The sequence below is a fragment of the Grammomys surdaster genome, unplaced genomic scaffold, assembly GCF_004785775.1.
Source record: "Grammomys surdaster isolate TR1022 unplaced genomic scaffold, NIH_TR_1.0 100, whole genome shotgun sequence".
NCBI classification, from domain to species: Eukaryota; Metazoa; Chordata; class Mammalia; order Rodentia; family Muridae; genus Grammomys; species Grammomys surdaster.
The window spans coordinates 7395055-7411456 of NW_021604579.1; the positions used below are offsets into that span (position 1 = coordinate 7395055).

General features: G+C 35.7%; 1 protein-coding gene across 3 annotated transcripts in view; it reads right to left on the reverse strand.

Annotated features, from left to right (window-relative positions):
• Spata6 (spermatogenesis associated 6) overlaps positions 1–16402 on the reverse strand; it is an 84968-nt gene that overhangs the window by 7459 nt on the left and 61107 nt on the right. For 2 of the 3 annotated variants that reach the window (XM_028786729.1, XM_028786746.1), the window contains one exon: positions 12913–13012. In XM_028786729.1, the coding sequence (XP_028642562.1) occupies positions 12913–13012 (100 nt within the window). The remainder of the gene's footprint in view (positions 1–12912; positions 13013–16402) is intronic. The other variant, XM_028786738.1, reaches the window with a different exon arrangement.

The following is a 16402-nucleotide window of genomic DNA, read 5'->3' on the forward strand; positions in this document are numbered from 1 at the left end:
AAAGTGTGCTCAGAAAGGCCACTTGTACATAGAGCACCTATAACTGAAATGGGGGAAGGGAGATAGGTATAAAACAGTTACTTAGAATGTATCCAGGTATGGTCCTTGTTAGACCTCTAATCTACAGAAAGATAAAATGATCAATTCCAGACAGTAAGTTAATGATAATGTATGATAGCAATAGGAAAAAACACAAAGAGACATAAATCCCCTATTAAAAAATATATAGAAATTGTTTAGGGGTTAAAAGGATAATTTATAGTAGATATCTACTTCTGTTGCAAACTAGGAAAGCTGAAAAAAATAAATAATTTTTAGGATGTTAGAAGCAAAACCAATGAAGAAGACAGATACTAAGCTATTTGAGAGGCAATCCTTTCAAAAATGGACCTACCGTGCATACCTCTCTTTTTCCTGAAGCATTTTAAAATTTGTGTATGGACTAGAGGCTGAGTTTGAACAGCTAACATTTGAAAAAAGGTCAATGAAAAGGAATAAAAAAATTGCAAAGGTTTTCTTAATGATTGAACAAGGTAGAAGACAACATTTATATTCTATAGCACCTTATAATGTACTCTCAAAGCTTCCTGAGACATCAGGGAATTAAGCTAAATGAAAACATCTGGAAAGCAGAGTGCAGTCCCCTACAATTTTACATTGTTTAGAGGCTGAGAAGCACTGTGGACACAAGAAACAAACCCTTGCAGTAGTGTAGACACTTTAGTGTCCCCATTGAAATGGTTTATGTACTATAGACACTACTAGTCAGGCTAAAAGTCCAGCCCTGGCCATGAAAAAAATACTAATTCCTACAGATGGAGAAATAAGCATAATGTTTTAAGAAACCCATAAACAGAGAGGATTAAAATTGAAGCCTAGAAAGTCCTCAAACATATAAAAATTGTCAAGATATTTGCTGGCTTCTGAAGTTAAGCAGACCACCAAAATGTCTGGAATCAAAGAAAACATGCCCTATAATCATGGTACCTAAAAGAAACATTTACCAGATAGAAAGCAGATGAGCACTAAAGTTCTCAAAAGGATGTTGAACTAATACCTGACTATTTGCAAGGAGCATGCATCTAAGGACACCTGCCTTCTGAGAGCAGTCAGAAGCTGATCTCAGTCATAGCAGCAACTGCTGAATAGAAAAGGTAGAAAACATTGAACTAGTCATGCAAAAGGTGTCACAATCAACAGAGACAGGGGAGACTCAAATATGCCATGTGTCGCTTAGCATTATCTTGAAAAAATTCATCATAGGTTTATTTTACTGTATATATTTAAAGTAAGGTAGGTATGGCATTATCAGGTGATGTTGTACTTTCTATGGCCCATCATCACATATGCAGGACAACACTAACTGAAACATCGCTATGAAAATAACTTCTTAGCATGAGATGTAAAGAACTAAACCTTCTGTTCTCCAGAGTCAAGTATCCCCTGGGTCCATAGTTCTCTCTAATGGTCAAATGTCAATTTATCACCTCCCACAAACAAGAAAGAAAGGCCTAATGGTTATAATTTAAAGTGGGGGCTAATGCCATAAGTGAGAGATGCACGGGGATTGATCAGGACCCTAAGGACAAAATGGAATTAATCAAAACTCTATATAGCCTGAAACCAAGTCCTTTTGGGATCAGAATTATTAGATCTTAATGCTACCTGCCTAAAAGAGAAAACAAAACCCTGTCTTCATGAAGAAAATCAAAAACTTCTTAAACATATTCAGAACTAAAAATAAACAGGACACGTAGTGCCAAGATACCATTACTCCTAAAAAAAGTAAAAAAAAAAAAGACAAAAATGCAAATTTCAAATATGAGTTCAGGAAGATGAATAAAAGGATTTATAATTAAAAACATAGCTACTGAAATAATCAACTTAGCAGGGAAGAGTAACAGCACATTGGAATCAGCAAAAATCAGAATTACAAAATAAATAGCTATAATAAAAGCAAGCAGAACGATAAATACAAAAGTCCAGAGCTCAAGATGGGTCAGCAGTTAAAAGAGAATGCTGCTCTTCCAGAGGACCAAGGTTCAGTTCCCAGGATGCACAGGTGGCTCACACGTGTCTGAAACTCTAGTTCCTGGTAGTCTGACACCCCATTCTGACCTCAGCAGGCACCAGGCATACAGTGGTACACAGACAGATATGAAGGCAAAATACTAAAATAACACTAAAACTTAAAAAAGAAAGTTTAAGAAGCCTGTGAGACAGAATCAAATGATCTAAAAATATAGTTCAACATCCAAAAAGTAAGAAATGATGGTATTCTTACAAGGCATGATTGAAGAAATAATAGACTAGAATCCTAAATAAGCCCTGGTTGAACATGCTGAGCCGGCTTAGCACCTAATCTCAGCTTTTACAACATGGATAAGAAAATCAAGAATTCAGAATTAAAAGGCATATTACTAATCCAAAATTCAAAATGTTTCAAGATTCAAATTATTTGAGTGTCAGCAAAGACTTCACAAACAGAAAATTCCACAGTCCTTGTAAAATGGGTCAAATCAAAATAGGGGTCAAAATTTTTAAAGTACTTAAATTCTTTTATACAATAATCTTTAGAAGTTAGGTATATTAGGTGTTTGTGAAACATAAATGAGGTTCACGTAAAGTTCTTCTCATTCTCAAGATCCCTCCTTCCCCCTCTCTTCTCCTCTGCCTTTTCTCATTTCTCCAAATATAAAGTTGTGTGTATATTTATACATATGAATGTACAGTATATACAAATATATATATATATATACACACATTGTATTTAACACATGAATATCCAAATTTCTTGTCCCTCAACAACTCCTTCTTAGTTATATTTCAATCTAGTATGTGCACATCAAAACTCTGCATGCACAACAAAACACACTGCGTGTAGCAGTACATAAGCATTAGTGTCAAATTACAAATACAGTAGACTGACTGGGGTATCCTTTGTAAAAGGTCAATTATTAATTCTGCTATTGTGCCCATAGATGGCATATAAATGAATGAACATATCTAGATCCCAAGAATTTGCTTGGAAGCATAATTTGCTGGATCTATGAACATTGAAAAAGAGTGTAGACATGTGTGTATAATAATACACACAACGATCAGCTAAAGAAACTAGACATGAAATCATAATTTTGAATGTTCAAAGCCATCTCAAACTAATCTAGATACCGTCACATATTAGAATATTTTGGTGTTTGGTGGAAAGGGCCTAAGGTACTACCCAGGGTAACTGGGGGCACCAATAATATTGCAACTAATCTGGATGCTGTTTTACATATTGTCCATTGTGTTAATATTCATTCTATTGCACAAAGGAGTAAAATCATACCAAGGAGGTAACACATTTAAGCTATCCAAATAGCAGTACCAAAACTCCATGGAAAACACATACAATGACAAGACAATCTGTTAGCATAGCACCTTAATTAACAAAAGAGGTTAGTGCAGACACATTGTGAAGGGGCTGGCAGGGGAAAATCAGGTGGCATCCACCTGATGACTTCAAACATCTCAGAAGCTCAGTGCCTCAGCTTCTGGGCAGCCACCAAAAGCAGATGTTTCCAACTTTTCCAACAGTGAGCACAGAGAGTCACAGGAAATTCCACAGGAGCTAAAGCCACCTGGGATCTATTAACTCTCAAAACTAACAGGCAAAATTTTCATTCTTCATAAAACCACACAGTAAAATAACACCTGGGAACAGAATCCAAATTAAACAGAGAAATAGGATGAAATAAGATTAAAAATTCTATGCAAATAGGAAGAGAAAGAAAACCAAGATATTCCAGAAATTATGCTGTGTATTTTGGGAGAAAAAAATGATTAAAAAAATTACAGGCCTCACATTTTACAAATTAAATTATATTTTGTTTCTGAAACTTCAGAAAAGTATTGATAAAAATGTAAGTGGTAGAGTGGTTACTAAGTATGCACGAGGCATAAAAAGGTTAGAAGAAATAATTTCAGAAAGAAAGACCATGAGTTGTTAAGAGAGGAAAAGACAGCAAACAAAAAGCTAGGTAACATCCTTCCAATCCTGAGGTCGGCATTGCAGCTGCACTGCATCTTCACTGATGGTCTTCTGGCCTCTCAGTAGGGGCACTGACCCTGCCAGGAGTGTCAAGGAGCAGCTGCTCTCCCAGATCCCTTCATGCCTTCTAAACCTGTATCATGTGGGAGACTCTTACAAATGATGTGCCAAGTTCAACTGTCAGCTCGAGGAGATGCAGCCTAAATCCCCTATGGACCACAAGTTCTGTGTGCTGAATTCTGGGGGAAATTTCCTAGAAATTTCACATCGATGATGCTGTTCCCTTATTAATTAGTCACAGCTGATTATTATTTAGCCCAAGCTAAGTAGCATCAATTGTCCCAGTGGAACAAAGATTTTTAGTTCTTCAGATTCATGGTCAAAAATATCACATGAACAGCTCAGAAGATTCTCTCTTAAAGATCCAGGCCTCCAGTTCCCTCTGCATTATCTTCCAAATAATCTAACAGCTGACTATGCTTGGGGCACTGACTGGATTTTTGAGTCTAACTCTTTAAAATCCTCTACCTTCCTCCCACAAAATATTCCAAGGCAAAAGCCCCACATGGGCACATCCATTACAGCTAATCCCATCCTCTGCTATCAGTCTGTGCCCAGCTTGCTTCTCTGCTGCTGTGATACAACACTGACTACAAACAACTTGGGGAAAAAAGTGTTTATTTGGTGTCCACATTACAGTCTATCCATTGACAGAAGCCAAGGAGCTCACATGCCCACATTAGGCTGGGCCTTCCTACATCAGCCATCAAAAAAATGCCTCACAGACATGTCCAGGCCAAATTGATGGAGGCAATGTCTCTGCTGAGATTCTCCCTTCCTGGATAACTCTAGGTTTTGTGTTAAGTTGGCAAAAACTACGTAGCATATGTGAAAATTAGACCCAACATATATGTCACAGAAGTTCCCAAAAAATAATTCAAAGGGCAGAAAGCAGAAAAGATTACAAAGAACTATAAACATATTCACAAAAATTAAAATATATAATAAAACCTTGTAACAAGCCTCAGTAAGAAACAGCACAATCTAAGATCACAAAGTTTGAGAATGCTTTTTTTCTTCAGTGAATTTAATAGAAATTCTCTGTGGAGATAATCATGTATTTTAAAAGTAACCTAGGAACTGTATAATCACCTAAATTAATAGCATAAAAGCTACAGATAAAATACCAAAACTCACAAACACTGCCCAGTGAGTCCATCTATAGCAATCTGTTAACACTTTAGGCAAATAAAATGACTGGAGAAGACACCAAAATAAAAATCAATGTGGCCAAATATTTACACTCAGCACCCTAATGAAGATTATAAAGGGGAGTGTCTAAGGATCTTATAGATCATACTCTGAAAAATACAGACTATCAAAATTGTGGGAAAGTGGAGCATGGAAAAATGTGGAAAGCATGTATAAGAAAACGAGTTATTCTCAATAATTTTATCTTTGGTGATAACTTGGTATTTTGCCCTGAGAACATTTTAATAATAAAATTAGTGAGGACTTAGATGTCATACCACAGTTCCAACCATCTGTCGTGCCCTTGAGAAATGAATAAGGAAATGGTCCCCATGAGCTTTTTGGGTCAAGGATAAAAGACTTGAGAGACAACCTGAAGAGGTTCCTACCTTGGCCAGAGTAGCACTCATTTGCACATTAATAGAATCAATAGCTGAAAGACAATATCTCATCAACAAGTCACACACGGAGAAAGAAAACTTACTAGTCAGGTCTGGAGGTGTTAATATGCAAAATCTGGTCTGTTAGAAGTGTGAGAGAAGGCAAAGGTTGGTTAGTTGTGGGAAGTAGCTCACACAAAATGACTTTTCAGGAATAAGTTGTATTAGGAGAGAGGACAACACTGGACACCACGATCACTCCTGAGGTGAGAGAGCATTAAACGAGACAGGACATCATTTTAGAGACAACATGATGTCTTCAAGGAGAAAGAGGAGGCCTGGCAGTTAAAGAACATCTGCTGCTCTTCTAGAGGACTCAGGTTTGATCCCCACCACCTACACAGTGGCTCCTAACTGTCTCCAACTCCAGGTCCAGTAGATCCAATGCCCTCTTCTGGCATCCAGGGGCACCAGGCATGTGCACAGACTTACATCCAGGCAAAACATCAATAAGCACAACCAAAATAAAATACAACAAAGACCAAAAACTTGGAAATAGCTTCATTAAGAGGAATAATTTAAAGTAAAAAAGATATGCTATGGACATAATGACAGAAGGCCCAGAGACGTGCCTTTAGTTAAGCGCCTCACCACCACCAAAAAAAGCCTCTAAGTATCTTTTTATATCCTTTCACAGAGTGATTAGGATATTCTAATCATGTGATTTAGTCTAGGGTAGCCCATAAGAATGACAACAGAGGAGTCAGGTACTAGGTATGAGTGGATAAGCAGATGAAAGAACTAAACTATGCTAAAGTTTCTTATGCTTCTAACTCAGAGAGGTAGGGGTGGGGCTTTAGGAAAACTGTTCATGCATTGTCTTCACACTGCGTGATCTGGTCAGCTAATGATCATCATCTTAATGGGACAAGCCCATGGTCAGACACTGTGATAACTAGAAAAGCAAATACAGTGCCACTGAAAATAAACAAAAATAAAGTACCTTGGCAAACATGTTATGATGCCACTGAAAAGTCCAGGGTGCTTTTGGGAGTCAGGTCCAAACAGTGCCCTGTTTTCAAGAGACTTAAATCTATGTTGATGGTAGAAGAGGAAGAGGAAATAAAAATGAATTGGGCTTTCCCACACAAGGCATTCTGTACCTTGGTGGCCATGTGTGTCACAGAAGTCCCTTCTGCGAGTCTTCAAAAACAACCAGAAAAAGGCATTTTTCCCCACATTGGGCAGGCTCAAGAGACACTCTTAGTGATACATGCACCATCCTCCCGAAACAATGAAGTGTCCTGTGTGCTAAAAGCTTTACAAAGCCAAATTCTGCATCTTTAGATAACTTTGTAAAATGGTATTTCAATCTGGATCGTGCATGAGTTAAGCTATGAAATCTGTACCTTCCCCCTTGGCATCTGCAGCTCCCAGCTCTCTGTGCCTTTTGTTTTCGAATTTCTGTGTTTGGAAAGTTTGTTGTTTTCTTCAGGAACCACTTCTCCCTTCTCTACAGGGCCTTTTTAGGCATTAGCTCCTGCCTTGAAGGCTCAGGTTTAGCAGAAAACCTTGTGGATCTTCTGCTGATTTGCCTATTACTTTGGCTTTCTATCTCATTTAAAAATTTATTTTATCTTGTGTGTAAGAGTATGTATGCTATGAGTGCTTAGTGCCCTTGGAGGTCGAATGAGGGTGTTGGGTTCCCCCGGAGTTACAAATAGTTGTGAGACATGATGTGGGTGCCAGGACCTGAAGCCAGGTCACCCTTAAGATCAACAAGTACTCTTAGCCACTGAGCTAACGCTCTAGCCCCAGGTTTATCTCTTTTAGCATCTACTTCAGGCTGTCTCTGTGTGTATTAGGGAGAGGGCAAGGGTGCTAGATGAGAATGCAGAGGTAATGGCAGGGTTTGCTCCACCTGGGGATCATCCTACTTCACAATGCTTGGCCTTTAGAGGGCCTCTGAGTTTATGGAGCACGGGAAGCCCAGTTAGGAGTTACATGATTTTAAAGAACAAGATTTATTTATTAAATGCTTATTATATAGCTATCCTTGTAAGCTTGCTAAATATATAAACACTCGCAACATCTATGAGAAAATTATACAAATATATTTGACAAAAGTCTGTTCCAAACCCTGCATAAAATGTCACTTAGATTTGTATCTGGCATAAAGTGGCAATTCAAAAAATTCTAACTAAACAGATTTAACTTTCAAACTATCAAATCTAAACTACAATATTTCCTGGCAAATCATACACACTTTTGGACTGATTCTTCTCCTCCATCACATTACTTTGGTAAGTCTCATTCCAAACTCTTATTCTTGTCCTAAACCAACTTCCCACTCACTATTACAAAGTTAATTTCAACATATAAATATATATATATATATATATATATATATATATATATATATATATTTATGTGTGTGTGTGTGTGTGTGTGTGTGTGTGTGATGATACAGCAAGTATGTCAGCAGCCATGTCTGGTGTGTTCACACTGACTTATTTTTTAATATGTACATATCTATGGCTCTTACATGCTTAAGCTTGACACATCTCTGGGCTTATGTGTATAAGGATGTCCTTAGTATTCATCACTGTAGAGTGGAGTGGTTAAGGTCAAGGATGTTACCTGGACTCGAATCCTGGTTAAAGGCATCTGTAGTGGCTATGAAACCTTATAAAGCCTTATATGTCACTTAGTCTTTCTCAATGTCGCTTCCTCGTCTTTGAAATACTACTTATTTCATAATAACACTTAATTTTCAAGATTATTGTAAGGAAAAAATAGACTAATGTATACACGGGCCTAATCTCTAATAAATGTTATTGTTCCTATATGCCAGTTTTACATTTTCTCTGAGAGTAAGTCATGCTTATGCTTTGTATTCATACACTTAATTGCATGTTGTAGCACACTGTTTTCTTTTTTTCTGTTTCATATTCATTCAGTGGTTTATTAAAAACACTGTACAGGAAGAAAATTTGATTTTCTAAAAGCCTCTAAGCTTTGCACAATGCTGGGAAGAGCACACAGCTACTCAGGGAAAGGGTGCTATATGAGTGAACACAGGCAGGAAATGTTGGGTAATTATTAGTTTGTGCTCCATTTGCTGGTGGACTGTATTGAAATTAGTGGCTAGCATGAGAAGCAGTATCTTATATCCAGAAAGTCAAACCAGAAGCAAATACAAAACTAAGTTAATTTTAAAAAGTAGAGTAAAAGTCTCCTATTTCTGAATAGGACAGAGTAGAATGATTATATTAATTCTTCTGCTATTTAAAAGCATCAAAAGGCTGCTCAAATAACTATAATTGCAGTTATAAGACTCTCCAGAAAAGATAACCCCAAAGAGATGAACTAATGTACCACCTGGCTTTCCTCTTGGACCGTCTGTGGATTTTGAGCACAGAACAAATGCCAAGACTCTATGTTTTGTTTGATAGGTCTACTGCTGGAGGACAGAGAAATCAGCAGGAGTTTGGCAATCCCCTATGCTAGACAGACAAAATAAAGACCTGAGAATCAAGTTCCAGTGAGACTCCATGGGTGCAAAGCTAAGCCTTAGTGCCCCCTCCATGATCACCACTGGAAACTGGAGAGTGAGAGAAGGCACTAAAGCTGAAATCCTGCCCAGTACAAGGAAGTGTGTTCCATACTGAGCCAACAAAAACTACACACAGGGCCTGTAAGGGGAAGGAAACCTGGAATCACAGCAACTTCTGTTAAAACTGAGAGGGCTGAAATGAAAATCAATAATGTTTTACCTTTTAAATTTTAGAAGGTAATTGTAATTTTAAAAGTTGCAAAGACAGTACAGAACAATACACAGAAATACCCGTTTCATTGAGAGTCTCTTAACGTGAATATCTGAAAAAACCAGGATACACTAAACAAAACTGACTCTCCTCAGTACAATACTTTTACATTAGCTGCCAGCTATATTTGGATCTCTGGTCTTCTCAACAATACCCCTCTGCTGTTAGAGAACAGAATACCATGTAGCATCCATCAATCATCCTCAGTCTTCTCTAATCTGTGACCAATAACTTGGTAATTTGGATGAGTGTATATTTTATAGTTTTGCTTGTGAGCCTACCCTTTAACTTCTGATTCATCTCTCTAGCCCAGTGCTTGCATGTTTTAAAGACATCCTTTCAGCTCAGATTTGTCTTATGTTTTCCCATCAGACTAAGGTAGACAACATCACAGAGAAGAACCTTTCACATCACATGACACTGAAGAGAACATGATAATCACTTGTGATGTGAACTTTGGCTAGTCCCAACTCTTCCTCTTAACCCCACATTGAAAATATTTTCACCCAGAGTAAGGCTTTCCATTCTTCTACCAGTGCCTTTCATGAGGAAAACATATACATTTTATAAGATCCAATTTAATTTGTTTTTGTCTAGTATGGGTTGTGGCATGTCAAAAAAAATTCTTCACCAAATTTAAATTGTTCAAGTTTTCTTCTGTGCTTTCCTTAAAAATTCTTGTAATACATAAGATTTCTTGTTCTGTTGTGAATTATGGATCAAAAGAATTTTTTGTCATTGTTGCTGGGTTTTTGGTTTGCTTTCATACAGAACCATTTGTTCACAAGACAATAATACAAAGTGTTAGCTCTGTAGACAGTTGAGTCAATGGAGTGTCTGCTTTGAAAGCCAGAGGACACAATTTTAACCCCTTAGCACCAATCTAACTAATGCCAGGAATGGTAGTACACTTGTCATCTCAACACTGAGGAGAAGAGACAAAAGCTCCCAGGGACTCTCTTAATTGACTTTACACCTTCCTCGCTTACCAGCTACAGCATCTATGTAGGTCAATCTGTGGAGTCTCTAGTCCATTCTACTCATTTGATAGGTCTGTAGCTTAGAGAATGCTAAACTGTCCTTGACTGTTATGGCTGGTTGGAGAGCTTTCCAGCTTTGCTCCTGTCAGAGTACAGTGGATACTATCCAGAGGTAGTGGATAGTTGTTGGGGAAGGAAGAATCATTGTTTTCTGAAGATGTAGCCACTGGTAGATTTCCAATGCTCCAGTGCACAGTACACAGATATGTGGACTTATTGGAGGTGCTTGTTATTATTTTTAGGAGTAGAAATGAGGATAGAGAGAGTTGTATTGCAGACATGTGGGAGGAGTTAGAGGGTGAAATAAGAGATAGATATGATCACATTTCATTGTATACATACAGGAGATTCTTTAAAAATATTTTTTCATTATATTATTTATCTATTGCATTATGTGTGCCTATGCATCTGTATGTACATGTGTCCATGGATACACATGTGATGGAAGTCAAAGGACAACTCTTAATAATTAAGTTTCTTCCCCTCAGCTACGTAAGTTCCCAGGGATCAAACTCTGGTTGTCAGGTTTGGCAGCAAGCCCCTCTACTCGCTGAGCCATCTCATTAATCCTTCTCATTTTAGAAGTTCCTTTGCTTTCTATGTGTCTTTTAGAATCTGCTCTCCAATCTTTGGGTTTTAAAAGTAAGCTAGGGTTTTGATTAAGACAACATCAAAATGTAGCTGGAGACATGGCTCCAGTTAAAAGCACTTGCTTCTCTCCCAGGGAGGCCTAGTTCAGTTCCCAGAACCCAAACTGTGGCTTACAACCATCTGTAGCTCTAGTTCTGGTGTATTCAGTGTCTGTTTCTGGTATTCATGGGCACCAGGCATACATATGACATAAATATATACATTCAGGTGAAATATTCTTACATATAAAATAAAAATATTTTCTAAAAAGGATAACATCAAATGGTCTGGGTATATAGCTCACTGACGGAGTATCTGCCTGACATGTACAGGACTCTGGTCATCATTCTCAGCACTGAAAAGAAGCTAAATCATAACATCATGGGATCTAAAGATCACCGAAGTTTCAAATACCAAATCTTCCATCTGTCGGCCTGACACACTGTTCCTGTTACTAGCCCTCTTTTCATCTGTGCTTGCCCCTTCACACCATGCCCAGCCCACATATATTCTTCAGTTTGATACTGCTGGAACTACTATGGATTCCATTGTAAAAATCTTAATTTCTCACTGCTGATATATAAATGAGGATACATGAGCCTAAAGCAGAGAATTGTTATTTTAGGAATGACAAATTTCATATATATATATATATATATGGAAATAAAATATGTGATAGTAAACATAGAGAAAGTTCAATGCTTTCCTGCCTCAATACTAAATACTATTAGAAAGGTCATCATAGAAATAATTTGCAATGTATATATGCTGGAGCAATGGTCCAAGTAATAACAATAGTTTTTAAAATAGAATAGTTAAAATAGTAAAAAGGAAAACAAGTTATAATTTTTAATTTAAACCATTAAAATGCTGGTTTTTTCTTTGTGTAAAAGAAGACTAATATGACTTGAAAGATACAAATTATGACAATTGTTTTAAATTAATGAATGAAATTTAAAAACCTAATACAAAAATATTATACTGTTATGACATCAAGATACCATGAACATAACTGCATTTGCTTTATCTCAAAAAATGTTATATACAGCTCTTACATAAAATAATTTGACCTGCTCTTTTTTCTTTTGTGTATTTATTGACACATAAATCAGCCAGACAACTAACTTCAAAAGAGGCCCTCCACACATCCCCTACCTCACGCCTACCTATAGAATCAAACACACCTTCACCAAATGCACTAAACAAAGAGTTCCCATATTATGAAAGCCTAGTTATGAAGTAACTATTTAGTGACTTTTTATGAGATTGTGACTAAAAATGCTTATAGTTTTTGACCAATGATAAATATCTAATATTGAAACATGAAACAACAACAACAACAGCAAAACCCTAGGACCCCAAGACAGCTCAGTCAGTGAAGGCACTCGCTTCCGGCCTTGATGAACTGATTTTGTTCCCCAAGAAACACGTGGTACAAGGAGAGAACTGATAAACTGATTTCAGCAACATTATTCACTGACCTCCACATGTGTCATAGCACATGTGTACATGTACACACACACAATATATATATATATAAATACATGTAATAAAATATATAAAATTATAAACAAAAGACATTTTATATGATTCTGGCCAAGCAACCTATGTTGCTCATAGGAAATCTGGGGACTCCTTCAGAGAATGCATTTTCCTTCTCTGTAACTAAGAATCACAACCTGCAAGCACTTCAGCTGGTTTGGAGAGCCTATTAAAATGTCTTCAATAAAGAGAAAATTTTAGAAACTAACACATAAATGTCTTGCATGAGCTTGATGTGATTTCAAGACATCTTTTACCCGGTCATGGATCTCATCGCAATTTGGAGGTGAACACCAATCAGAGTGGAATCTGTGGGCACAAGAAAATGAAAGAAAGAATAAATGTTAAAGACAGGAAAGAAACAAAAATTTTCTCCAACTTTATGAACTTAAAATAATGTAATTTTTCCTTTGGCCAAATATTCAGACACTTATTCTCAGCCACACTATTAATTTTCTACAGTGTCTAAAAATAGTCTTAATAATTCATTTTGATATGTATCTGGAAGCCTATCCCTACCTATCTTTAAGACTTTTCACACATTACTCTTTAGCACTTATTTTTAAATAAACATGTAAACTTTCAAATCAGAACAATAATTCCATGTACAATGTCTTTAAAATTCTTTAAATATTTAAATATTTAAAGAATAAATATTTAAAATTCTTTAAAATAATTCCATGTACAATGTCTTTAAAATTAGCATTTATTCTCTAACAATTTAATATACTTTGAAACTATGTGGAAGAAACAGGAAGCTACATTCAACACATAAGCTTTATAATATGAGAAATATCTTATATATAAGAGATGAAAATACTACTTAAAATCTACTCATATTCCTTTGGAATACAAATAAAATGGTTCCTTTTTAACAAAGGTAATGTCACCTCTCTATTCACTGTAAGAATCGTATTTTTAAATGTGAAATATTAAAATATAGATGAGAAAAGTATGACTTTAATTAGAGTCTGCATATTGGGATTTAAAATGTCAGAGAAGAAGTAAAGCATCATTTTCTTTCCATTGTGCTCTTCTTTAATTCAAAATTGATGTTCATATAATTAACGTATTTTATTTTATTCAGGTCATCATGAAAATTTCCAGACCCCCTAACTATAACCTATATTTGAAGTGATATTGATAATTCTCCTATAAAGAAATGGGAAGTATGTTAATATATTACTTAAATTTGGTCCTTTTCATTTTCACATACAATTCTAACACAATTAGAATATTACATTATTACACAAAGTACAAATCATTAAATACGTGAATGGTTTAAAGGATCTACTTTAAAGGAATAAATAAACAATAAATTTAATAGATAATCCCAAACCTAAACTGTCACATAGATAAAAGGAAGATTAGGTTACACCTATGCAAGTGGATTGGCAGAATAATTATTTCAGTACATGAAGCCCATTGTGTAAATATGAGATGCAATTGTGCAACTCCAGGGCCTCCCCAAAGACACTATAAATAGGTCCACTAGTCTGTGCTATGGTATAAGAAATGCTTCCCTCAGAAGCTCTAATATGATTCAGAAAAGAAAAATCTTAAGCATGATTTAAAAGGATACCAATTCCTTTTTAATTAGGTATGCTAATATTCAAGCCTTATTTTAGTAACAATGTAAAGTGTAAAACAAATCTGGAGTTATAATATTAATATTTATACTTAAAAATATGCTTCTGAAATGCTTATACTCAAAATTGGAACCATTTTATGGCATGGGAATTTCTGAATGTATGTTTTTAAATGGGTGAAAAGAAAACAGCAACTTCACTAAAATAAGAATTTATTGCCTAAAACTAATAAATTTTTAAATGTTTATTAAAATATATGATCAAGGGGTTACCATCTTATTTCACTTGTAGAGAAAATATAATTTTAATGACTACTATACATAAAAAACTTCTGCAGCTTTGTCTCTGACATACAACTGCTAGAAAAAATTCCATTTTTTTCCTGGGATATATAATATACATTTAGATCAATTTATATTGTTTCATGACTTCAATGGATTCTGTAAACATCTGCAAATATACTACTAGTGACTTAGGAACATCAAACCCAAGACAACCATCTATTTAAAGAGGGCTACTGAATCCTGAAAAGAATAAAATATTTTTGCCCCTGATATTATGAGTTGAACACTAGAAGAATATTCTTCTTTATTAAATGCATTGAAATAGAGCTGTTACATGTTGGTGGGAAAAAATATTATGCTTGCCACAAACAATACATTAATAAAATTTTAACTCATCTTGATGAGTTCAAATTCATTTACCATTTATTTTAAATGTGTATTACTTTCATCCAATCATCAAATCAAAAATAAAACAGACAATGTTGAATATTAAAGACACTCATTTTGTTTTGGCAAAAAGCTTGAGCACTTCATTCAATCAAAAGTAAAACAGGCAACACTGAATATTAAAGACACTCACTCTATTTTAGCAAAAAGCTTAAACACATTTACTCATCAGGAAATAAGTGTCTTATCCCTCCTGAGGTAGACACAGGGGGATCAGCACAAGTCAGTCTACATAACAATTTTCAGGTCAGCTGGGGTTACTGAGTGAAATCAGGTCTCATAAAACTTGAGGCAAGTTGAAAGAGAGAAAATGCAAATAGTAATATTTACTCTGAAATTATTTCTCCCATTGAAATATAACTGAAAAGTTAATTCTAATTATACTCCATAAAGAATTCACAGGCATTCAAAATTGTATATACAGATAAAATAACTTCTCAAGATCCTGTGCTATTGTAGTCTATGTAGAATTGGAGAACTGTACAAAATACATTTTAAAATATAAAATGCCACAACACAATATTTACAAATATTTACAATATAAGTAAAACCATTCTTGGAAACATATACACATGAAAAGTATAAGAACAAAACCACAGTAACATATTAGTCATATGAAAGATTTAACAGATATATTCACTGTATCTGAACATCTAAGCAAATGTAGAAATCATGAAAAGCCCCCTGTAGTGAGATTGAAGTCATCAGACTTCTTCAGAAACCAATCTCCTTTCAAGAGTTTCTAATAAACTTCTAAAGTGAGGGAGTGTATGCATGTGTGTGCATGTGTGTGCACACACCACATGAGAGCACTGCTTTATCCCAATGCCAATCACTAGGCATGATTCTAATGAACTAGAAATGGCATCAATCAAAATTCTGTATCTTACTCTACAACTGGTCAAAATGGAGAAAGTAATGGCAAGGTGTCCAGCTCTAATTGGTACATGTACAACATAACCTTACAATTAAGGCTCAGGGAATATGACAGAAGAGGGAGTGGAAAAAATCTTACAAGTCAGAGGACCAGTATGCCTACTGCAAGGTAGTATCTTGTAGCCATGAAAGGGAGGATGTACCCATGAACTCTCAATAATATGGTAGCAAAAACAAGATCTATGTAATGACAGTACCAGGTGACATACTGATATGGATTAGAAAAATTCCCCAAGGCCTCAACCCTACATGAAGAGCTACAGGAAGTCAGTGGCCACTGACAAAAGAATCAGACCTCTCCAGGGAAGAGACCCCTATAGGTTATATAATAAGTGGTTATCTCAAGCACAAGTTGTTCATATGAGCAACACTAAAGGCATTTAGTAGGTACATTTATATACATGTGTGTATAACAATAATGATTATAGAAGAGGTCATGAATT